Source organism: Equus przewalskii, chromosome 19, assembly GCF_037783145.1.
Source record: "Equus przewalskii isolate Varuska chromosome 19, EquPr2, whole genome shotgun sequence".
NCBI classification, from domain to species: domain Eukaryota; kingdom Metazoa; phylum Chordata; class Mammalia; order Perissodactyla; family Equidae; genus Equus; species Equus przewalskii.
This window is the reverse complement of record NC_091849.1, coordinates 23,339,365-23,366,024: the sequence shown is the minus strand read 5'-3', so window position 1 is coordinate 23,366,024 and position 26,660 is coordinate 23,339,365. Positions and strand designations below refer to the sequence as shown.

Sequence of the window (26,660 nt, the reverse complement as noted above, 5' to 3'; positions counted from 1 at the left end):
CCAAATTCATTCTCTTTTAATATATTTTTAAATAAAAAAGTGACACATCAACAAAAACAAGACTAATGTAAATGAAATATTTACAGAACTTAGTATTACTATTTTTTTCCTAAATTGCAAATTGTGAGTGCAGAATTCTCCTGGAGTTCAGGAGAAAGAAAGATCAGTGAGAAAGGGAGTGAGTGATTTTAAGGAAGGAGGAGGGACTTGAGGTGAGTTTTTAAAACTAGATGGGTAGACAAAATGTCACAGAGTCCTTCACTTTACTGTACTTGTTTGAAGAACCATAGAGCTTGCTAGAGCTGGAATAATGACCTGCCAAAAGGCAGGGTATTTGTCAAATAGGGGAAATAAACCAAGAAGAGGATTGTAGACTTCTCAGGAGATCCAGGCTTGGACCCTGAACTGGCAGTGGTCTGGGCTCAAGGGGCTGGGAAGACAGAAATAAGAGAGGCGTGTAGGAATAAGGAATGAACTGAGGTCTGAACTAGACCCTACAAACCAGTGGGAAGTATTCTACAGAGATCCTTTCTTTCCTAATAAAGCAATTATTCTTATTGCACTAAAAAAACCAAAATGTGTGTATGTGATAGGCTGACTTATTTTCAGAAAAGTACAGAAAGTTGGGGGGGGGGGTGCGATATTAATTCCTCCTTAATGCTTTCTCTTCTTTCACCCCACTCATCGGTCTGCAAAACACATACACTTGTAGCACACACACACACACACACACACACGCTTACTTCATACGCTTGGTATTGGCAAGGAATAAGGTGTTTATCTAACGTTGCTAGTCTGTAATGGGTGGAGCTGGGAGGAGACAGAAAGGTTGGCAGATATATGAAGACAAGTGTAATTCACATCTGCTGGTTCTGTTCATGCCACCAGAAGTCTGACTCATCTGCTGTGCTCTCGTCTGCACATAATTGCTTTTGAAAAGATTTTCTGGCTTCAAAGAAATCAAATCAAATTTGTTACCAAGCAAATTGAAATTTGCAGGCTACAGCCTTGCTAGAAGTTCTAAATATCATTGAAAAGAAGATTTCAATCTCACTCTGTTTCTACTTTTTCTAAGGAGCTGTTTTTGTGCTGTTGGGCCCCTTCCTACCTAGAATGGAACAAAGGTATGATTTAAAATATTTTTTGTACAGAATTTAGGATTGATGTTTTTTGGTGGTATGTCTTCGCCTCTTCTGGAGAAAAGGTACAAAACTGAAAGCTCTTGGTGGGAGGCGGGTGTGGAGCTCATGAGAGTAAAACAATTTTTGGGTGTACAGTATGTACTATTTCAGGAACATCTGATTCACAACTCACTCAGTTTGGGTACTGTGCTTGCCTTCTCCATGCCCTGCTTGCCTTGTGTCGCCTATCTGCCTGAGCCCTCTCTCTCCACCCCCTGTCCATGTCACCCGATCCCCTTACCAGTGACATCTCCTTTTCTGTGGATTCCCTTAATTTTTCTCTGGCTGCCAGCAGATCTTGTTTTAAGAACTTCCCTTCTGTCAGTACATAACCTCCTGCTTTGCTCAGGGCTCAGTAAGCTTTAGGACCAAGAGAGATGCTAAAGTTTCAAGGCTGAAAGGGCCTGGAGGATTCAGGGTTTGGAGTTGAGGGGTGCTTTGGACTAAGAAGTACCTTGAACTCATGGCTCAAAAGGGCAGTCAATCTTAAAGCTCCTAGCAGTCTTCTTATGCTATTAATTGAGAAGAAAATGCTGTCTTCTTAATTGGGTAGATAAGATTTTGTGGACTGGGTTAGAACTTAGTTGCCATTTACAACTTGTTTCTGTGGGGAAATATTCACTGCGATACAAAGAAACCTTTAGACTGCAACCTAGTCATATTGGGGGTACTATCTGCAGGATATTGAACTTTAAAATGTCAATGTAACATGTGGGTAAGTGCTAGTTCTCAAGTAAACTTGAAGCCATTCTAAAGATACTCTAGGAATGGTGGCATACTTAAGTCCCAGATTTGTAAAAAAGGTTTTGTAAGAATCACTGTCATGGGCCATTTATTGCAATTTATTCTTCCAACAACTGTTAATCGGAATCCACATGTGCTAGGCTCTGGGAGTATAATGGCAGACTCATGCAGACATGGTTCCTTCTCTCATGTGGCTTTCAGTATTTTAGGGGATACAGATATTAATTAATCTCATAATTAAAAATGAAGTTACGAGTTTGATAAGTCATATGCAAGAAAGATACATGGTGCTATGACAGTATGTAATAGTAGGACTTCGCCTTCTCTGGGGAGTCAGAGAAGACTTCTTAGTGGAGATGATAATTGAACAGTGATCTAGAGGATAAGGAGAATTCTATCTGTGAAGAAGGGATCAAAGAAGTATATTCTAGGTATAGGGTTGTGCTTTGAGGAAATGAAAATCAGCTGGGCGTTGTTAGGAGAAAGAGCATAGTTCAAAACGAGCTGGAGGAAGTAATTAGGGGTCACTGTCACCTCCTAGGCTATATTAGGAATTTTATTCTTTTTCCTAGGAACAATGGAAGGATGTTGATTCTTTTTTGAGAGGTGGGGGAAAGGTTGATAGGATAAGATTATTTTGAAATTTCCATTTTAAATATGTTATTCTAGCCATAGTGAAGGAATAGAGAGTGAACGCAGGATGAGCAGTTAGGGGGCTATGGCAGTGGGCAAGGAGGGAGGTGATGGTAGCTGGGATTAGGGTGGTGGAGCAGCATGGTTGTGAGATAGATTCAAAAGGTAAAATTGATGGACTTGAATTGAATGTGGGATAGTGAGAGAAAGGGAGGTATCAAAGAGAGCAGGGGGTGTCATGGTGGACACTTGAAGGTTGAGGGATGGGTGAGATGTGCTGAGATGAATTTGGGCCACGCTAAATTTTAGGTGTCTTTAAGACATCTTAATGGATATGTACAAAGACAGTTTGCTTTACAGATATGGCTCAGGTCTGCTCATAAATGTGTTTGAGAGTCCTTTGTGTTCAGGAGCCACAGGTCTGGATGAGATCCCTTAGGGCAAAATGTCAAATGGAGAGGGGGTAGAACGGAGCCTTGAGGAACTACAACATTAATGGCCAGGTAGGAGAAGGATGAGTTTACAGAGGAAACAGAAAGAATGGCCAGACATGCAGGAAGAAAACTAGTAAACTGTTGGGTGTGCAGAAACAGCAACTACAAAAAGCATGTGTGGCTGGAAAGGAGAGGAGAAAGAGAGCTAGCTGGAGACTATGTGAGGATGAGCCTGTCTTTTTTAAATAAGAGAGATTTGGACTTTATGCTGTATGATTCTACTTATATATCATTTGCCAAAAGACAACATTATAAGGGTAGAGAATGAATCAGTGGTTGCCAAGGGAGAGTCGCACTGAGGGTGTGACTGCCAAGGGCAGTCCTTGGGAGTTCCACCAAGCAAATTCCTTAGTGGTGGTGAAAGAGTTCTATATCTTCATTGGAGCTGCAATGAAGTGACATTGGAATAAAGTTTGTACTCTAGTTAACAGTGTTGTACCAATATCAATTTCTTGGTTTCGATATTGTAACACAGTGATACAGTGATGTAAGATGTCACTATGAGGGGAAGCTAGTTGAAGGGTACAGGGGACTCTGGGCTATTTTTGCAAATTCCTGTGAGTCTGTTTCAAAATAGACTTTTGAGCTTATTTCACAGGTTCATATTATTTTATTTTAAACTTTATTTCAAAATAAAAAGTTGTAAGAAGTCAATGAGAGAAAGCGCGTGAGAGATGAACAGTGAAAAGGTGTTCTCGAGTAATATCTTTTTCTCTTTGTCTTTAGTATTTTGTCCTTCAGGTGCAGCCTAATTAGTATTATCATCATTATTACTCATGTATAATGTACAGGAAGCACTTCTCTTCTTAAAGTATAACTCAAAACCCCAAGGTCTTGCCGCTAGAAGACACTTTCCAGAAGCGGTCTTAAAGAGCCAAACTCCTTTGCAGTAGGACCTTCTGTGTTGATTCTAGCTAGTGGCAGGGGTGGGCTGCTCCCTCCTGAAAGGGCAAGCTTTATTTACAATTATATATCACAATAAGTGAGGAGTGCATATACTTTGAAAAGGCATATTTAAAATACCAGTTTCCCTACTATTTTTATTATGCAATATAATATATACAGAAAAGTCATAAAACGTAAATGAGTTTTAACACGTGTAAAGCAAACACCAGTGTAACCCATGTGAAAACCCATAACATACCTTGGGACCAGACCGATGGCGCAGTGGTTAAATTCGCATGTTCCCCTTCAGTGGCCCAGGTTTGGACGCTTCCAATCCCAGGTGCAGACCTACACACCAGTTGTCAAGCCATGCTGTGGTAGGCATCCCACATATAAAGTAAGGAAGATGGGCATGGATGTTAACCCAGGGCCAGTCCTCCTCAGCAAGAAGAGGAGGATAGCTCAGGGCAAATCTTCCTCAAGAAAAAAAAACACAATACATACCTACCAGAACCCCAGAATTTTCTCACATGTCCCTTTCTTTTTTAAAAAAAATAGCTTTATTGATACATGACTTAAATACCGTGAAATTCACCTGCTTTGTGTCCCAGTCAATGGTCTTCAGTATATTTACAGAGTTGTGCAGTTATAGCCACAATCTAATTTTAGCTTCTTTCCATCAGCCCAAAAAGAAGCCCCATCCCCATGACCTGTCACTCCCCATTTCCAGTCCACACCCCCATTCTACCCCTGGCAACCACTAATCTATTTTTTGTCTCTAGATTTGCCTATTCTGGACAATTCAAATAAATAGAATTACACAATACATGGCTTTTTGTGTCTGGCTTCTTTCACTTCGCGTGATTTTTTGAGATTCATCTGTGTTGTAGTATGTATTCCTTTTTATTACCTGTTTTTCCATTGTGTAGATATACACATTTTATTGATCCATTAATCAATTGATGGGCATTTGGGTTGTTTCCCCTTTTTGGCTATTATGAATAATTGAAATGAAAGCTCATGGCCACGTTTTTGTGTGGCCATATGTTTTTCGTTCTTTTGGGTGGAAGCCTAGGAGCAGAATTGCTGGGTTAGACAGAATCTTATGAGAATCTGCCAAACTGTTTCCAAAGGGCAATGTATGTTTGTTCCTGTCTCTCTACTTCCTCACCAACACTTATCATCTGCGTTTTTAAATTATAGCCATCATAGTGGATGTGAAGTGGTATCATTGTAGTTTTGATTTGTGTTTCGCTCTTGACTAATGACGTTGAACTTCTATTCTTCATGTGGTACTGATCATTCATGTATCTTCTTTGGAGAAATGTCTATTCAAGGCCTTTGACCATTTAAAATTGGGTTATTTGTTGCTATTGAGTTTTAAAAGTTTTTTATGTATTCTTGTTACAAGGTCCTTATCAGATATGTGATATGCAAATATTTTCTCTGGTGTTGTCTTTTCACTTTCTTGATGTTGTCATTTGCAGTGCAAAAGTTTTTTATTTTGATAGCCGAATTGATCAATTTTTTCTTTTTTCACTTGGTGTGGTGTCTAAGAAATCATTGGCTGATCCAAAGTCACAAAGATTTATTCCTATTTTTTTTAATGTAAATGAGCCAAAGGTGGCCTCTGTGTGTTGGTCTCTAGTTTGCTTATTTCTTTATAGCAGACTGAGATCCATTAGCTCAAAAGCTGGTGGCACCAAATTCAAATTTTTCCACATCCAGTTGTTTTAAGTATAGCCTAAACAAGCAGAATTTAGTCATATGAGCCTACTTTGCATACCCCATGAAACTGCCCGACACCTGTTCATCGCAGATAAGCCTTGATGCTGTGAAGACCCCAAATTCTGCTATCCTTTGAACTCTCTGACACAGAGATTCGCTACTCTGCTGCTGAAAACATCACCTAGATGCATGAGCCCCTCTTCAATCCTCCTCTCCCTTGGAAGTTCCTTTGCTCTTCTCCCCTGTGATTGGTGGCCCCAAGCCTTTGGATAGTCTCAAAGCATGAAGTTTCCCTCTCATGTAGCTGTCAGTGTCTCCGAAGTAAAGCTTTTGCGTACTACTGCCATCTTGTGGTCATGTCTTATCTTTTTCCTTGATCAGCTCCGAAATCCTTGAACTCACTCCTTACAGTTTTCTTGTAAAAGTTTTACAGTTTTAATATTATATTTAGGTCTATGGTTCATTTTAAGTTAATTTCTGTATGTGATATAGGGTAGGGGTACAATTTCATCCTTTTGGATGTGGCTATTTAGTGGTCCCACCACCATTTGTTGAAAAGACTGTTCTATAAATGGTCTTGGCACCCTTGTTGAAAGTCAACTGACCATACACACATGTGTTTATTCAAGGGTTTATTTCAAAGGACTCTCGATTCTATTCCTTTGATTTATATACCTCTCCTCATGCCAGTACCACATTGTCTTGATTATTGTAGCTTTGTAGTAAGTTTTGAAATTGGGAAGTATGGGTCCTCCAACTTTGTTTTTTTTTTTTCAAAATTCCTTTACTATTCTGTGTCCTTGGTATTTCCATAAAGATTCTAGGATTTGCTTATCAATTTCTGGTTTTTGGATAAGGATTGCACTAAACCTGTAAATCAATTTGGGGAGTATTTCCATCTTAACAATTTTAAGTCTTCTGATCCATGAACATGAAATATCTTTCTCTTTATTTAAATCTTTAATTTCTTTAAACAATGTTTTGTAGTTTTCAGTGTACAAGTCTTACACTTTTTCTGTGGAATTTATTCCTAAGTATTTTATTCTTTTTGATGGTATTCTGAATGGAATTATTTTCATAATCTTTTATGCATTATTTGTTGCTGGCATGTAGAAATGCAATTGCTTTTTGTTACTGATCTTGTATCCGCAACTTTGCTGAATTTGTCCATTAACTCTAGAATCTTTTTAGCGAATTTTTTAGGGTTTTCCATATACAAGATTGTGTTGTCTGCAAACAGTTTTACTCTTCCTTTCCAATCTTTGGTGCCTTTTATTTATTTCTTCAGCCTTATTTGCCTGAGTAGGGCTTCGAGTAAAATGTCAAATGGAAGTGGTGAGAGAAGACATCCTTGTCTTGTTTCTGATCTTAGGGGAAAGCATCTAGTCTTTCACCATTAAGTATAGTGTTAGCTATGGGTTTTTCGTAGATATCCTTTATCGGGTTGAAGAAATTCTCTCTGTTCTTAGTTTGTGGAGAGGTTTTTTTTCCCCTAAATCATCAAGGGGTGTTGGATTTTTGTCAAATGTTCTTTCTGTATCCCGAGATGATTATGTGGTTTTTATCACTTAGTCTTTAATATGGTATATTACATTAGTTGATTTTCAGATATTAAATCAATCTTGCATTCCTACAATAAATCCTGCTTGGTCTGGAAGAGCTTATGAAGGATTGATATTAATTTTTCTCTAAACGTTTGGTAGAATTCACCAGTGAAGCCATCTGAGCCTGGGTTTTTCTTGTAGAAAGATTTTTAATTACTAATTCAATCGCTTTACCTGTCATAGGTTTATTCAGGTTTTTAATTTTTTCATGAGTCAGTTTTGGCAATTTGTGTTCCTCCAGGAATTTTCCCACTTTACCTAAATTATCTTATTTGTTGGCATATAGTTGTTCATGGAATTCCCTTATAATCCTTTCAATATTTGTAGAATTGGTGGTAATGTCTCCTCTTTCATTTCTGACTCTCGTGATCTGTGTTTTCTCTTTATCTTAGTCAGTCTACCTAAAGGTTTGTCAGTTTTGCTTATCTTTTCAACAAACCAATTTTTGGTTTCATTGGTTTTTCTATTGGTTTTGTTTTCTGCTTCATTATTTCCACTGTAATTATTAATTATTTTCTTCCTGCTTCTTGCCTTGGGTTTAGTTTTCTCTTCTTTTTCTACATCTAAAGTTGAAAGTTTAGATTATTGATTTAAGATCTTTCTTCCTTCCCAATATAGCCATTTAAAACAATACTTATGTCCTGCTTTAGCTGCGTATCATGTCTCATAATTCTCTCCCCACTAAAGATATGTGCTATGCTGACTTTTGTAATATTTTTCTCACTTTTCTAAAGAATACACTTTAGTTGCCTGTTTGGGAAAATTATTTGAATGGAATCACATTGCATATATTTGCTGTATGTGTGTAGTTTGTCCTTTTTACCCAACATTATGTTTGGATACTTGTGTATGTTTTTACAAGCAGTGTTAAACTGGTTCATTTACATTTTTATATTATATTCTGTAGCATGATATTCTACATAATGATTTTTTATTTATTTACATAATATATAGTTTATCATTTTATTGTTGATGGATGTTTGGGTTGCTTGCAATTTGGAGCTGATGTGAATAATGCTGTGATGTATATCCTTGTAAATATATCTTGGAGAACATATGCACACATTTCTCTAGTGTTGAGTCTTAGCTAAACGTAGGATTGCTAGGTTGTAGTATATGTGTGTTTTCTATTTTTCTAGAGAATGTGACACTGTTTTCCAATGTGATGGAACTACTGGTAATGCATGAGAGTTTCCATTACTCCCCCTAAACACTTGGTATTTTCAGTTGTTTTAATTTTAGTCACTCAGGTGGTTGTAGTAGTATCTCAGTGTTGTTTTAATTTTCGTTTCCTCAATTACTGTGAGGTGGAACCCTCTTTATGTGTTCATTGACCGTTTGTATAGTCTCTTTTGTGAAGTGCCCATTCAAAGCTTTTGCCCACTTTTCTTGTAGGTTGTCTGTCTTTTTATTATTGAATGATAGAAGTCCTTATATTCTGCATAAAGTCCTTTGTTATATGTGTGTTGCACATATCCTATTTGGGGGGCTTTTTTTCCCACTCTTTTATCGTCCTTTGGATGAGCATGTTATTCTTTTAATATAGTCTACAATACAAATAATTTTCTTTTGGGGTAGTGTTTTTCTGTATTTTGTTGAAAAAATCCACCCTACCCTAAGATCATGAAGATATTCTCCTATATTATCTTTCAAAAGCTTTACAGTTTGCCTTTTAAATGTAGATCTTTAATCTGCCTGGAATTGATTTTTGTCTATGATATAGGCAGGGGTCCAATTTATTTTTCCAATATGTATTCCCAGTTATCCCAGAAAAATTTATGGAAAAGTTCATCCTTTTCCTACTGATCTACAATGTTACTTATCAAGTGTTAATACATATGTGAGTTTGTTTCCAGTCCTCTATTCTGTTTCCTTGATTTATTTATCTATCACTGAGCCAATTGTACACTATCTTAATTATTATAACTTTACAATAATTAATAATTATATTTATTATTTATATATAAAAATTGTATAATATTATTGTTATTTTAAAATATAAATATATTTATTATATAATAAATATATAAGATATAATATATAAAACATGTTTATTATATAGAATAATTAATAATTATATAATAATAACTTTACAATAATTAATAATTAATTAACTTTACAATAATTTCCTTATCATGTCCTTCTTCAAGAATGTTTTATCTCTTTTTGGCCTTTTGTATTTCCAGATAAATTTTAGAATAAGTTTTTATACTGTGAACAAAACAAATCAAAAACAAACTCCCCCACAAAAATCTTCCTGGGAATTTTATTGGGATTCTATTGTATCTATAAATCAATTTGGAATGAATTGACATGTTTATAAAATTGAGCTTCCCGTCAATGAACAAAATACAACTTCCCACTTACTGACCTACTTAATGTCTCTCAATAGAGCTTTATAATTTTCTCCATAGATATCTTCACATCTTTTGTTAGATTTATTCTTACATATTCATATTTTATGCTATTGTAATTGGTATCTTTTAAGAAATTTTATTTTCTTATTGTTTGTTGCTCGTATGAGAATAAATTATTTTTAAACTATTGATTATATATCCAACAATTCTGCTTAACTCTCGTAGATTCTTGTACTTTATTTGTAGGTTCTTTTGGATGTTTTATGTATACAATCTAATTGTCTTCAAATAAGGAAAGCCTTTTCTTCTTCGTTTCCAGCTCTTATATCTTTGATTTCTTTTTCTTGCCTTAATGTTATGGGTAGGTCTCCCAGTACAATGTTGAACAGAAGTGATAATTGCAGGCATCCTTACCTTTTCCCCAGTGTCAAAGGGAAAGCTTCAATGTGTCACCATTACGGAAATTTGCTGTAGGTTTGGTTTGGTTTTGTTTTACATACCCTTTCTCAGGTAAGGGATTTTCATATTTTGCTATGAGTGTTTGTTGTGAATGGATGTAATTGTCTTAAACTCTTTTTCTGGATCCATTGAGATGATTGTATGATTTTTCTCCTTGAATCTGTTTCTCTGGACAGTTACCTTAATTTTTTTTAATGTCAAATTAACTTTGCATTTCTGGAATGAAACTTGGTTATGATGTTTTATCTTTTTTATATATTGCTGGTTTGGACTTGTGAATATTTTTGTTAGAATTTTTGCATCTATGTTTGTGAGTAAAATTAGCCTATAAAGATCCTTTCTCACACTGTCTCAAAGATGAAGGTAGCTTCACACAATGAGTTGGGGGGATTGTTTCTTCCTTTTTGCTTATCTGAAAATTTCCTATAAGATGGAAATGGTTTCTTCATTTAAAGGTAAGTAGAACTGATACACCGTTTTCTGGGCCTAGAGTTTTCTTTTGGGGAAAAATTGAGACCACCAGTCATTATCTTTAGTGATAGAATAGTATTCAGGTTTGCTATTTCTTCTTAAATTCTTTCGGTATATTGTATTTTTGTAGGAATGTATCCATTTCATCTGAGTTTTAAATATTGAAATTAGGTTAATATCCACTTTTATTTTTAATGTATGTAGAATCTGTAATTCTGTTTTCATTCCTAATATTAGCTTTTATGTCTTTTCTCTTATTTTTCTTACCAATTGTGCTAGAGATTTGTCAGTTTTATTAGTCTTATCAAAGAACCGCCTTTGTCTTTGTTGATCCTATCTAATATACATAGAGTTTCTGTTTTATTAATATTTATCCTTACATTCTTTCCACTTTCTTTGGATCATTTTATTGTTCTTTAACATTCTTGAGATGGAAGCTTAGCTCATTATTTTTTAGCCTTTCTTTGTTAATATTCACATCTAAGGCTATATCTCTCTCTAAGTACTGCTCACATGCATACTATACATTTTGACCTGTCAGATCTCATAACATTCAGTACAAAATATTTTCTAATTTCCATTATGGTTTATTTTTGACCCAAATATATAGAGATTGTACACATTTTTTGGTTTTTGATTTCTAACTTAATTGTACTGTTGTCAGATAACGTATTCTTTATGATTTCAATACCTTGAAACTTGGTAAGATTTGCTTTATGGCTCAATATAGATGATCAAGTTTTGTAAAGGTTTTGGATGCTCTTGAAAAAAATGTGCATTCTACAGTCGCTGAGCAGCTGTTTTTATATATATGGTTATATATGTATGTATATATATATATGTGGTGCAGTTTGTTTTTCATGTGGTTCAAATCTTTGATATTATTACTTTTTGGTCTATTATTGTTTATTATTTTATCTTTTATGTTTATTTTTGTAAAAATACTCTCCTCAAGAGCTTGTTTTGATGATCAGTGAGATGCTGATTAAATAAGACTTGGAAAACCATAAAGTTCTATGGGAATATAGAGTATATCCTAATATAAAAATGAAGGAGCTCATTATTTTTAAGTTTATAAAATGGCAAGAGTAGAAACATTGGCTCTGTATAATAAATTGAACTAAACGAAACTGCCTTTTTTGTAGATCAAAAACTGTCAATTATTGGCAATTTCATGTCATTCAACACAACATTTTGAAGACAAAAAATGTCTTATAAAATTGCCATAAGAGTAACAATAAATGTTGTGTGTTTTGCTGATTGAGTATCTTATTCTGTTGCCAAAGCATCAGGCTTTAACAACAGGAAGGAAAAATTAAAATTGCTCATAAAGCCACCCTGGACCCTCAGCTGTGACCAGAGAGAACAGTTTGGTTCTCCACAACATACTTTCCAGAACTTCTCTCCATCACAATTTCCACCTTCCTTTCTCCTTTTTTCTTTCTTTGTATGTCTTGCTTCTGTTTTCCTTTAAGGAGCTCACTCTTCTATTTTGAATGTTCTTTATTCTCTTCCTCATTTATCTGGCCATATTTTAAAACATTAAATTTTATGTTTTTTGTATTTATTAAGTAAATGAATACAGATTTTAAAACAAGGTAACAATATTTACTTTTCAAAGAGACTTTATTGTTTAGAAAAGTTTTAGATTTACCAAAAAACTGAGAGGCTAATAGTTTTCATAGACACCACACCCAGTTTCCCCTATTATTAACATTTACATTAACGTGACATATTTGTTACAATTAATAAACCAATGTTGATACATTATTGTGAATTAAAGTTCCTAGTTTATTCAGATCTCCTTAGTTTTGCCTAATGTCTTTTTTTGTTCCAGGATCACATCTGAGATACCACATTGCATTTAGTCATCATTTCTCCGTAGGTACCTCTTGTCTGGGACAGTTTCTCAGGCTTTCCTTGATTTTGATGACCTTGATAGTTTCAAGGAGTACTGATCTCTCTATTGGAATTTGTCTGATGCTTTTCTCATGATTAAACTGGATTATGGGTTTTAAGGAGGAAGACCACAGAGGTAAAGTGGCATTTTCATTACATCACATCAAGGTTACATATTAACATAATTTATCACTGCTGGTGTTGACCTTGATCACCTGGATGAGGTAGTGTTTGCTACGTTTCTGCACTGTAAAATTAGTCTCTCCCTGGCTCTTTCCATAATATATTCTTTGAAAGGAAGTCGCTGTGTGCAGCCCTCATTTAAGGGTGATAATTTATGTTCCTCCTCCTTGAGGGCTGAGTATATACATAAATTACTTGAAATTATTCTGCAAGAGGGATTTGTCTCTTTCCTCCCATTTATTTATTTATTCAATCATTTATTTATACCAACATGGCCCTATGGATATTTATTTTATGCTTTGGGTTATAATCCAGCACTACTTAATTTTTTGCAGAATGTTCCAGCTTTGGCCATTGAGAGCTCTTTCAGTTGGCATCCTTATCTGTTTGACAGAACCCTATCAATACAGCTGTTTGAGAGTTTTGGGTTGGGTTTTTTTTTTGTCTTTTTGGTTTTTTTTTTTTTTTTTGCACTTATTTACTCTCTGGTCCTACAAGATGCTCCAGGCTCATCTTGCATATTTCCTTTCCCAGTCCTAGAATTAGCCATTTCTCTCCAAGAAGCCGTAGTTTCTTTTTTGGAGAATAACATTAGACATCAAGATCTGGCTGCTTGTTGCTATGTGTATTGTTGCTTCTGGGCCCTCTCAGCTGACTGAGAAAGGAGATAAATCTGTGTACACTAATCAGTATATTATGCATATCTATAAATATTTCTATGTATATTCATTAGTATCTATATCAAGGTAAACATGAATTCATACTGATGTCTCCAACTCTAATCCATTACCACATGGATCATCCTAGCCTCCTTCCCTTGCTGATCTCTAGATTCCCACTCCAACAGTAGGAAACCTGGCTCTCACCATTGCCATCCATTTATTTAATTGTGCAATTCCAGTATACATGTATGGAAGTATCAGAATTGTTAACCCATACCTCTATGCAAAACAACTTTGTCAACAAGAGTAGAATACTCATGTGCAGTTCCTTTTGCCTTGAGTCTTGTGGACACCATTCATTTCCGAAGATATTCGGCCAGCACCTTCTCTCCTCACCCACTTCAGTTAGGTTGTTTCATACATTTGTAGTAGTTAGATTCTCTTGTCAGTCTACATTCTTTCCTGGGATCCCTCAATCTCCAAAATGATTTTTTTTTCTTGTTCTTAGTTCCTCAGAGCCCTTTTTTTTTTACTTCTAGGTTTGAATAAGTGTGGACGTTACTACTTTTATATATTTTACCTGTAACAACTTCAGTATATTTTCTAACTAATGGATAAAGTCATCCTTTGTCTGCATCTTTTATCTCATACTTAAATGCTGCCCTTTCCTCTCTAGTATTTTGAGTTTTGATGAACAAACCTGCACTCCAATCATGCTTCCTCTTTCTCCTAAATCTTCATCTCTCCGGAATAAAATAGAGTTCTAATTTTTAGGCTCTCATTTGAAAGCCCTTACTTCCATCTCATTTCTTGGGACCTCTTCCAACTCTGGTATGTTTTTCTTCATGGGTGGGGAGCCAAAACTACACAGTACCTCAAGCTGTGGACACTGAGTGGTTTTGAGGAAGGGCAGGATCACAAGTTTAGTTTTGTTTCCAGTGTCCTTTCTGGTCATGCTCAGTGTTTTCTGGGCCTTTTGTAGTGAAACATGCAACATGGTGTCTTAAGGGAACAGTCTGAGCTGATCCTTCTTTATTGAACAGTTCAGAACCCATTATCTTAAAAGTGCAATTGGAATTGTTTTTCCCTAGATGTTCCTTTACATTTGTCTTCACTGATGCTCCTTTGCCAAAACTTTGCCTATTCTTACAGGCCCCTGAAAACTTGTTGTCTTTTAATTTCACATTTTGATTTCTGGAAGAGCTTTAAGGCCATTTGCAATCTTGAAGGTTTCACTTTATTGGTTCCACAAAGATTCACTGAGTACCTAAGGGAAAATGCAGTGATAAATGAGACAGAGAAGTCTCTTCTCTCATGAAGGTCACAGCCTAATGTTCTGCTAGATCATTTGTTCCCAAAGCATTTTGAGTATGAGACCTCCTTTTTAAATTACTTTTTGGATGGGCCCCCATTCAGTGGTAACGTTTTTAATGGCTGGTCATTGGGAAAAAATGTGGATATGAAGTTGGTTCCTCTATGGATTGGGAACTGCTATTCCAGATAATTTATGAAAGAATTAAGCTCCCGTCCAGAACTGGTCAATAGGTTAAAAATTCTACTGTTCATGGTTCCCCACAAATGGCAATCTCATAAAGATACACACACAACATACATTCACCCCAAGTTCTATGGAATTCATTTGTTTCATGGAATTTTGGCATTATTTATTTATTTATTTTTATCTGATAAAGTGTAGTTTGGCTTATTTGTTTTTGTTTTGGGGTTTTTGTTTATTTTTTATTGGGGTAACATTGGTTTTTTAACATTATGTAAATCTCAGGTGTACATCGTTATATTTCAATTTCTGTGTAGATTACATCATATTCACCACCCAAAGACTAATTACAATCCATCACCATACACATGTACCTAGTCACTCCTTTTGACCTCTTTCCTCCCTGCTTCCCTTCTAGTAATCACCAATCCAATCTCTGTCTCTATATTATTGTTGTTGTTTTTATCTTCTACTTACAAGTGAGATCATACGGTATTTGGCTCTCTCCCTCTGACTTGTTTCACTTAGCATAATACCTTCAAGAACCATCCATTTTGTCACAAATGGTTGAATTTCATTGTTTCTTATGGCTGAGTAGTATTCCATTGTGTTATATAACCTATCTTCTTTATCCGTTTGTCCCTTGATGGGCACCTAGGTTGCTTCCAAGTCTTGGCTATTGTGAGGTGATTGTAGCTTTGATTTGCATTTCCCTGATAGTTAATGATGTTGAACATCTTTTCATATGCCTGTTGGCCATCTGTATATCTTCTTTGGAGAAATGTCTGTTCAGATCTTTTGCCCATTTTTTAATTGGGTTGTTGTTTTTTGTTGTTGTTGAGTTGTATGAGTTCTTCATATATTTTGAATATAAACCCCTTATCAGATACATGGTTTGCAAATATCTTCTCCTAATTGTTAGGGTGTCTTTTCATTTTGTTGATGGTTTCCTTTGTTGTGCAAAAGCTTTTTAGTTTGATGTAGTCCCATTTTTTAATTTTTTCTATTGTTTCCCTTGCCCGATCAGGCACAGTATTTGAAAATATGCTACCAAGACCAATGTTGAAGAACATACCGCTTATGTCTTCTCCTAGAAGTTTCACGGTTTCAGGTCTTACATTCAAGTCTTTAATCCATTTTGAATAAATTTTTGTGTGTGGTGTAAGGTAATGGTCTACTTTTATTCTTTTGCATGTGACTGTCCTGCTTTTCCAGCACCATTTATTGAAGAGTCTTTCCTTTCTCCATTGTATATTCTTGGTTCTCTTATTGAAAATCAGCTGTCCGTAGATGCATGGGTTTATTTCTCGGCTCTCAATTCTGTTCCATTGATCTGTGTGTCTGTTTTTGTGCCAGAACCATGCTGTTTTGGTTATTATAACTTTGTAGTATATTTTGAAATCAGGGAGTGTGATACCTTCAGCTTTGTTCTTTTTTCTCAGGGTTCCATTTTCTATTTGGCATCTTTAGTTGTTCCATATAAATTTTAGGATTCTTTGTTCTATTTTTGTGAGAAATGTTGTTGGAACTTTGATAGGGATTACTTTAGGAAGTATGGACATTTTAACTACGTTAATTCTTCCAATCCAGGAGCATGAAATATCTTTCCATTCCTTTATGTCATCTTCAATTTTTTTCAACAGTGTTTTATAGTTTTCAGTATATAGATCTTTCACCTCTTTGGTTAAGTTTATTCATGGATATTTTATTCTTTTTGTTGCAATTGTAGATGGGATTGTATTATTAAATTCTCTTTCTGCTACTTCATTGTTAGTATATAGAAACACAGCAAACTTTTGTATGTTGATTTTGTATCTTGAAACTTTACCATCTTCATTTTTTATTTCTAAAAGTTGTTTGGTGGATTCTTTAGGGTTTTCTATATGTAAAAACATGTCATCTGCAAATAGTGGCAGTTTTGCTTCTTCCTTTCCAATTTAGATCCCTTTTATTTCTTCTTTTTGCCTGATTGCTCTGGCTACCACTTCCAATACTGTGTTAAATAAGAGTTGTGAACTTGGGCATCCATGTCTGGTTCCTGTTCCTAGAGGGATAGCTTTCAGTTTTTCTCCATTGAGACTGATACTATCTGTGTGTTTGTCATATAAGGCCTTTATTAGGTTGAGGTACTTTCCTTCTATACTCATTTTATTCGGAGTTTTTATCATAAATGGATGCTGTATCTTGTCAAATGCTTTCTCTGCATCTATTGAGATGATCATGTTATTTGTATTCTTCATTTTGTTACTGTGGTGTATCACATTGATTGATTTGTGGATGTTGAACCATCCCTGCATCCCTGGAATAAATCCCACTTGATCATGGTGTATGATCTTTTTAATGTAATATTGTACTTGATTTGCTAATATTTTGTTGAGGAGTTTTGCATTGATGTTCATCAGTGATATTGGCCTGTAATTTTCTTTTTTTGCATTGTCCTTGTCTGGTTTTGGTATCAGGATAATGTTGGCTTTGTAAAATGAGTTAGGAAGCATCCCCTCCTCTTCAATTTTTGGGAAGAGTTTAAGAAGGATAGGTGTTAAGTCCTCTTTGAATGTTTGGGAGAATTCACCAGGGATGCTATCTGGTCCTGGACTTTTATTTTTGGGAGGTTTTTGATAACTATTTTGATCTCCTTACTGGTAATTGGTCTATTCAAGTTCTCTATTACTTCTTGATTCAGTTTTGGAAGGTTGTATGTTTCTAAGAATTTATCCATTTCTTCTAGGTTATCCAATTTGTTGGTGTATAGCTTTTCATAGTATTCTCTTATAATCTTTTATTTATGAGATGTCGGTTGTAATTTATCGTCTTTCATGTCTGATTTTATTTATTTGAGACTTCTCTCTTTTTTCTTGGTGAGTCTAGCTAAAGGTTTGTCAATTTTGGTTATCTTTTCAAAGAACCAGCTCTTGGTTTTATTGATTTTTTTTCCTTTTTTTAAAGTCTTTATTTCATATATTTCTGTTCTGATTTTTATTATTTCCTTTCTTCTACTGATTTGGGGCTTTGTTTGTCCTTATTTTCCAGTTCCTTTAAGTGTACTGTTAGATTGTTTGAGATTTTTCTTGTTTGTTAAGATAGGCCTGTAATGCTGTAAACTTCACTCTTAGAACCGCTTTTGCTGTACCCCATAAATTTTTTCATGTCATATTTTCATGTTCATTTGTCTCTAGGTATTTTTTGTTTTCTCCTTTGATTTCTTCATTGACCCAATCATTGTTCAGTAGCATTTTGTTTAATCTCCATATGTTTCTGGCTTTTCTGATTTTCTTCTTGTAGTTGATTTCTATTCATACTGCCATGGTCAGAAAAGATAGTTGATATTATTTCAATCTTCCTAAATTTATTAAACTTGTTTTGTGGCCTAATATGTGATCAATTCCAGAGAATGTTCCAAGTGCACTTGAAAAGAATGTGTATTCTGGAGTTTTTGGATGGAATGTTCTGTATATATCTACTAAGTCCATTTGGTCTAATGTGTCATTTAAGGCCAATGTTTCATTATTGATCTTCTGTTTGGATGGTCTATCCATTGATGTAAGTGGAGTGGTAAAATCCCCCTGCTATTATTGTGTTGCTGTCTATTTCTCCTTTTCTGTCTGTGAATAATTGCTTTATATATTTAGGTGCTTCTATGTTGGGTGCATAGATATTTACAAGTGTTATATCCTCTTGTTGGATTGTTCCCTTTAACATTATGTAGTGCCCTTCTTTGTCTTCTGTTACAATTTTTGTGTCTATTTTATCTGATAAAAAAATATAAGTATTGCTACCTCAGCTTTCTTTGCATTATCATTTGCTTGGAGTATCTTTTTCCATCCTTTCACTTCCAGTTTGTGAGTGTCTTTAGGTCTGAAGTGTGTCTTTTGTATGCAGCTTATATATGGGTTTCTTTTTTTATACAATCAGCACCCTATGGCTTTGATTGGAGCATTTAGTCTACTGACATTTAAATTAGCTATTGATAAGTATGTACTTATTGCCATTTTGTTACTTTTTTTCTGGGTGTTTTAGTAGTTCTTCTCTGTTCCTTTCTTCTTCTCTTGCTCTCTTCCTTTGTGGTTTGATGGCTTTCTTTAGTAGTATGCTTTGGTTCTTTTCTGTTATTTTTGTGTGTATTTATTATAGGTTTCTAGTTTGTGCTTACGAGGAGGTTCATATATAGTAACCTACATATATAGCAATCTATATTACATTGATGTTCTCTTTAGTTTGACCTCTTTCTAAAAGCTCTACTCTTTTGCTCCCCTCATCCCGCATTTTGTTTTTGATATCATATCTAACCTCTTTTGTGTGTGTTTGTGTATCCATTACCCTCTTATCATAGTAATTTTAGTACTTTTGTCTTTTGACCTTCGTATTATCTTCATAGGTGGTTGATCTGCTACTTTTACTGTATTTTTGCCTTTACCGGTGATTTTCTTGCTTTAAAAAAAATAATTTTCTTACTCCTATTTGCGGTCTTCTCTTTCCCACTTAAATGAGTCCATTTAGCATTTCTTGTAAGACTGGTTTTTGGTGATAAACTCTTTTAATTTATGCTTTTCTGAGAAACTCTTTATCTCTCCTTCCATTCCAAATGACAACCTTGCTGGGTCGAGTATTCTTTGCTGTAGCTTTTTTCCTTTCAGCACTTTAAATATATCATACCACTCCCTTGTAGCCTGTAAGGTTTCTGCTGAGAACTCAGCTGATAGCCTTGTTGGGTTTCCTTTGTGTGTAACTTGTTGCCTTTCTCTTGCAGCATTTAGGATTCTCCTTTTATCTTTAGTTCTTAACATTTTAATTATAATGTCTTGGTGTGGGCCTCTTTGTGTTTATCTTGTTTGGTGCTCTCTGTGCTTCCTTGTACCTGGATGTCTGTTTCCTTCCTTAGGTTAGGAAAGTTTTCAGCTATTATTTCTTCAAATAGATTCTCTGCCCCTTTGGCTCTCTCTTCTCCTTCTGGGACATCTATAATACAAATGTTAGTGCACTTGATGTTGTCCCAGAGGTCCCTTAGATTGTTCTTTTTAATTCTTTTATCTTTTACCTTCTCAGCTTGGTTTATTTCCTCTAGTCTTTCATCCAGCTCGCTGGTCCATTCTTCTGTATCATCTACTCTGCTATTGAGTCATTCTAGTGAATTTTTCATTTCCAGGATTGTATTCTTCATTTCTGATTGGTTCTTTTTTATATTTTCCAACTCTTTGTGGACATTCTCACTGAGTTCATCCATTCTTCTCCTGAGATCAGTGAGCATCCTTATCACTTTTTGTTTGAACTCTTTGTCAGGTAGATTGTTTATTTTGGTTTCGTTTACTTCTTTTTCTAGGGTTTTGTCCTGTTCTTTTTCTTGGAACATATTCCTTTGCCTCCTCATTTTTCCTCTTTCTCTGGGCTTATATCAATGTATTAGGTAGGTCAACTATGTCTCCTAATCGTGGAGAGGTGGCCTTATGTAAGGGATGCCTTATGAGGCCCAGCAGTGTGCTTCCCTTTCATCACCAGTTCCAAATGTTCCAGGGGTGTCCCCTGCGTGGGCTACATGTGTCCTTCTGTTGTGGCAGGGTTTCTCTTGCTGCAGGTGTCCAGGGAGGCTAGACTCTCCCCTGGCTGGCTTGTTGTAATGTTCACCTGCATGTGGCTGCTATGGACCCTTCAGTCACATAATCAGGTGTGGGGAGTTGGCTGCAAGGTCTAGTAGCACATTCCTGTTTGCAATTTTTCTGTTAAGTGAGTGGGCCCCCAGCATGGCTTGTTACTAGGCTCAGGGGCTTACAATTGCTGTAGGCCTCCAGCCTGCAAGGCTCTTGTCAGCTCTCTCAGGATTGGAGCTGAATGGGGCTGGCTCCAGACATGGTAACACCCAATTGTTTCAGGCTTTGGAGGGCGGGGGCTGATCTTCTATGAGGTTATTTGAGAAGTATAAGTCTTCTGCATCTGAGAAGCCACACCACCCACAGGGCCACAAACACCATCAGCACAGTCCTGCCCTGTGCACATGCCCTGACCCAGACCCAGTCACCCGACTGCAGAGGCCCCATACACTCTGCCACTGCCCCCCCCCCCACACCACCCGCTTCTTGTGCACACCCTGCCCCACAGAAGTGGACCCACTCACCCAGCTTCAGAAGATGCAGACACCCAGCCTATTAGGCCCACAAGTTGTCTGAGGGATTGCTGTTGGGTGGGACCGGTCCCTAGGGTGGGCTGCCTGCCCTGGCTGAGCTGCATTAAATCAACACTCTAGTGGGTGAGGCAGACCCTGGGCTAACAGGCCAGTGGAAGAACTCAATGGTGTCTGCTAGCGTCTGTGTCAGCATGCCTGTACTAGGTCACAGTAATGGCTGCTGCCAATGTCTCTGTCCCTGGAGAGACCTCATTTCTCTCTGAGATGCACCTAGAGCCTGTCAGGTGAGTCTCTTTTCACCAAAGGACTGTATGATTTTCTTTCTGGTGATTGGGTGAATTTGTGCATGGCCCCTTTAAGAGCTGACTTTTTTTCCCTTATGTCCCATAGCTTTTCTAGGGGTGTTCCCTGTTGTTGTTAGTAGCCAGAAAAGCCAGATGTTATGATACTTGTCTCAGTTGTGCGGAGTCCAAGAGCTACTTATAGCAGTAATGCTCCCCTGCTCAAGTTCCCCACTCCTCCTGGGAAGGCTGCCTACCTTGGGATTGCTCCCAGCTGGCCATGAAGCTCTGCAGCTTGTGAATGTGGCTTTTTTTCTCTCCAGAAAGGAATTTCTGCCTCTTCCACCTCAGTCAGGACTGTCCCTTCTGGCGGGGATTCTTTTTATCCAGTTTTCAGTTCTGTCTCAGGGGTAATTGTTCCAAGAGAAGTTGTAAGTTGGTTGTATCCATGGAAGGAGATAAGTTCATAGTCCACCTATGCTGCCATTTTGACATGTAATTTTCAAATTTTGGCATTTAAAGTCTATAGAAGTTCTGCCTACCAGTTCTGCCATTATCATATTGTTTTTACCCCCTCAAAGAATTCTAATAGCCTAATTATGCCTGCTGAGGGCCTTTCAAAATTAAGTTGTTTCCTCTCGCTCACCCAGTTGACATGTTTACTTAAGTGGTGAAATTTCCTGGGCAACTAGTTTATTCTGTAATAAAAAAATAGGGGGCTGGCTCAATGGCATAGTGGTTATGTTCGTGGGCTTTGGGGCCCAGGGTTCAAGGGTTCAGATCACAGGCATAGACCTATATACGACTTATCAAGCCATGCTGTGGCAGCATCCAACATACAAAAATAGAGGAGCGTTGGCACAGATGTTAGCTCAGGGACAATCTTCCCCACCAAAAAATTGAAATAAAATAAAAAGAATTAAAAAATGGGAATTTATATTCAGGGTTTTTTTCAGTTTCCAGATCTTCCCTGAATAAAAACTTATTCCAAAGGAGGATATAGTGTCAGTCTGCCAGTCCTGGAGCTATTCTTTACCCACAAGGGGGTTGCACATATGGTAGCATGGTTCTGCTGTCTTACCTTTGAGTGAACTTTGCTCTCAGCCTAGACCCCAGAGAACCAGTTAGCCTGCCTTGCCTGTTGACTAGGCCATTCTAGATCACGCCGTGAGCTCACCATGCCTGGATTTAGCTTGTTCAGATGCTTCAAGGTGAGCCCTGCTGAGTGCTTCACAGGGTGGGCCATGGCTCCTAGACTGGTATGTGTGGATATGGGGTAGGGGCCATCACCAGGCTCTGGGCCCCAAGTACTGCCCTCAGGCAAGGTAGGCAGCTGTCTGTGGTTTGCTCTTCCCAACATTGGCATGCCATCTGCAGCAAGTTGCAGACATTGGTGTATGCTGAAGTTTTTTATTTTAATTAAGTTACTTCACTAATTTTTCCCGTTGGGAGTCCCTTGCTGAGTCATGCCAGATGTGCTTTAAGAATTTTATAGTAATAATTTTTTTAGTCCTCTGTTAGAAGTTCCTCAAATTCTTTGGCCTGCCTAATTTCTTCTTTCCATATATTAAATGTATAATTTAGTAAAATTACATAGGCAATACAATTTGAATAAATCTTTTGAATAAATCATTTGAAAATGCAGATAAACAAAAGAAAGAAAATAATTTCATCATCTATTGAGGTACTTTTAACATTTTGGAGTATTCCTCTAGATTTTTTCATAAAAACTGTATATATTTAAAAATTTTTGTTTTAAATAGAGATTGTACTGTATATACACTTTGGTATCCTTTTTTTCTCATTTTATAATTAGGAGCATTTCTCATAGCCTTAACTATTGATCTATAATGAAGCCTAGTATTTAACTGTGTTAATATACATTAATTTATTAAACCAATTTCCTATCGTTGGAACTTTAGGTTGTGTCTCATTTTTTATTATAAAATAATTTTGTTATAAATCTGTAACTATTATCTTTGTCACATGCATCTCTATTTCCTTAGGATATATTTCTGGAAGTGGAACTATTGGGCCTTATGTGCGTATCGCTAAATTGCTCTTTAGACAGGTTATATCAATTTACACTACCTTCAAAATGCTTATTTTGCCACATCTTTGCCAACACTGGGGATTACTACTTTTTGAAAACCTTGATCAATTTGACAAGCCAAAAATGTTTCTCATTACTTTAATTTGTATTTCTGTAATTTCTTATGGGGCTGTAAACTTTTTTGTGCACTAATTGTCCATTTGTGTTTCTTCTTTTTTAATTGCTTGCTCATCACTTTTGATCACTTCTCTAAAGGATTGCTTATCTTTTACTTCTTTGTAAGAACCTTTTTTAAAAGAAACAAATTCTCTTTATTTATTTATTTTGGTGAGGAAGATTGTCCCCGAGTTAACATCTGTGCCAGTCTTCCTCTATCTTTCATGTGGGATGCCGCCACAACATGGCTTGATGAGCAGTGTATAGGTCCACACCCGAGATCCAAACCAGTGAACACTGGGCCACCGAAGCATAACACATGGACTTAAACATGATGCCATGGGGCCAGCCCCTCTAAGGGTGTTTTATATATTAATAAAGACATTGATGATAGTAGCTAGCATATGCTGCAAATATTCCTTTGTGTTTGTTTGCTTTTTTAACTTTGCGCTGGCAGGTTTTGGACTTTCTATAAATAAAAAAGAAATTTTTACTGGAAATCTTTTTCTTTGTAGTTTCTTCCTTTGCTTTTATAACAGAGTACATTTTGATTAATTTCTATTTTCCACTTATAAACAATGTGATACTTACTTTAGAGAAAGGTTTAAAGAAATACAAACACTTAGGTATACCATGAGTCCCTTATTCACTGCTGTTGATTGCTGCTGATTTTGGTTTTCTTACTGGAGCTAAATAGAAAACAGGACCCAATCTTTGGCTTTTAAGTGCATCAACTTTGTTATTTAAAATACAAAGGTTATAAAAAGTTTTCCTTCTGTGGCTGGTGAGCTGCCACACCATTTACTGGCTCTGATATTCCTAGTAAAAGATACCTTACCTTACTTCTGTCTATTCCTCAGCTAATTCCTGAGATCCAATCCCACTAAATGATTTATTTAAAAATTTGCCTGCATTAAGGTTCATTCTTTGTCCTATAAAGTCCACTGGGCTTTGACAAATGTATAATGTCATGTCCACCATTACCGTAACATACAGAATAGTTTCACCATCCTAAAAATCTCCTGTGTGTCACCTATTTAACCCTCACCCCACCCCCTGTACTCCTGGTAATCACTCATCTTTTTGCTCTTTCTGTAGTTTTACCTTTTCCAGAATGCTATATAATTGGAATCATATAGTCTGTAGCCTATTCAGACTGGATTTACTTAGTAATATGCATTTAAGGTTCAGCCATGTCTTCTTTCGGATTGATAGCTCATTTCCTTTTTTTAAATAGACTTTATATTTTAGAGCAGTTTTAGGTTCACAGCAAAATTGTGCAGAAAGTGCATAGAGTTCTCATATATGCCCTTACCCCACACATCTGGAGCCATCCCCAATATGAACATCTTGCACCAGAGTGATACATTTGTTGCAATTGATGAACCTAAATTGACACATCATTACCCAAAGTCTATAGTTTACATTAGGGTTCACTCTTGGTGTTGTATGTTTGATGGGTTTGGATAAATATATAATGATATGTGTCTACCATTATAGTATCATACAGAATAGTTTCACTGGCCTCTGTGCTCTCCTCATTCATTCATTCCTATTCCCTAACCCCTGGAAACCACAGTTTCCATAGTTTTGCCTTTTTCTAGAATGTCGTATTTTTGGAATTATACAGTATGTAGCCATTTTAGATTGGCTTCTTTCATTTAGTAATTCGCATTTACATTTCATCCATGTCTTTCCATGGCTTGATAGCACTTTTATTTTTAGCACTGAATAATATTCCATTGTCTGGATGTACCACAGTTTATTTGACCACTCACCTAATGAAGGACATCCTGGTTGCTTCCAAGTTTTGGCAATTATGCATAAAGCTGCGATAGACACCTGTGTGCAGGATTTTGTATGGGCTTAAGTTTTCAACTCATTTGGGTAAATACCAAGGAGTACAATTGCTGGATTGTATAGCAAGAGTATGTTTAGTTTTGTAAGAAACTCCCAAACTGTTTTCCAAAGTGGTTGTACCATTTTGCATTCCTACAGCAATAAATGAGAATTCCTGTTGCTCCATGTCCTCACCATTTGATGTTTATCAGTGGTCTGGATTTGGGCCATTCTAATAGGTGTTTAGTGGTATCACATTGTTTTAATATGCAGTTCCCTAATCATATTTGATGTTCAGTGTCTTTTCATATGCTTGTTTGCCATCTGTATTTTTTCTTTGGTGAATCATCTCTCCAAATCTTTGGCCTATTTTTAAATAGGATTATTTGATTTCTTATTGTTGAGTTTTGAGTTCTTTGTATATTTTGGATAACAGTCCTCTATTAGATATTTTTTGCAAATATTTTCTCCCAGTCTGTGGCTTGTCTTCTCATTCTCTTTACAGTGACTTTCATAAAGCAGAAGTTTTTACTTTTAATGAAGCCCAGCTTATCAATAATTTCTTTCATGAATCGTATCTTAAGTGTTGTATCTAAAAAGTCATTGCCAAACCCAAGGTCATCTGGATTTTCTCCTATGTTTTCTTCCAGGAGTTTTATAGTTTTACATTGTGCATTTAGATCTCTGACCCATTTCGAGTTAAATTTTGTGGAGGGAGTAAGGTCTTTGTCTAGATTTCTTCTTTTCCATGTGGATGTCCAGATGTTCCAGCTCCATTTGTTGCAAAGACTATCTTTTCTCCATTATATTGTCTATGCTCCTTTGTCAAAGATCTGTTGACTATATTTGTGCGGATCCATTTCTGGGCTCTCTGTTCTGTTCTAGTGATCTAGTTATTTATTCTTTTGCAACACCAAACTGTCTTGATTTATATATTTTTGAAGGTTGATAATAAGTGTTGAAGTTTGGTAGTTTCAATCCTTCAACTTTGTTCTTTTCCTTCAATGTTGTGTTGGTTATTCTGGGTCTTTTGCCTCTCCACATAAGTTTTAGAATCAGTTTGTTGATGTCCACAAGATAACATGCCAGGATTCTGATTGGCTTTGCATTGATTCTATAGATCAAGTTGGGAAGAACTGGCATCTTGATAATATTGTCTTCGTATCTGTGATATGTAGAATCTCTCCATTTACTTAGTTCTTTGATTTCTTTTGCCAGTTTTGTGGTTTTCCTTTTATATATATTTTGTAATATATTTTGTTAGAGTTATGCCTGAATATTTCACTTTTTTAGTTGTTAATGTAAATGGTATTGTTTTTGATCTAAGACACCACTTGTTCATTGCTGGTATACAGGGAAGCAATTGACTTTTCTACATTAACCTTGAATCCTGTAACCTTGCTATAATTGCTCATTATTTG

At 36.2% G+C, this 26,660-nt stretch overlaps 1 protein-coding gene across 13 annotated transcripts in view; it reads left to right on the top strand.

Moving 5' to 3' along the window:
- LOC103541420 (cytidine monophosphate-N-acetylneuraminic acid hydroxylase) overlaps nt 1-26,660 on the top strand; it is a 348,688-nt gene that overhangs the window by 239,872 nt on the left and 82,156 nt on the right. For 7 of the 13 annotated variants that reach the window (XM_070584218.1, XM_070584220.1, XM_070584215.1 and 4 more), the window contains one exon: nt 1,076-1,124. The exons of 5 other annotated variants lie outside the window; for them this stretch is intronic. In XM_070584218.1, coding sequence (XP_070440319.1) covers nt 1,114-1,124 — 11 coding nt within the window. In that variant the 5' untranslated portion in view covers nt 1,076-1,113. Of the gene's footprint in view, nt 1-1,075; nt 1,125-12,398; nt 12,438-26,660 lie in introns of those variants that run through there. One more of the 13 variants, XM_070584231.1, reaches the window with a different exon arrangement.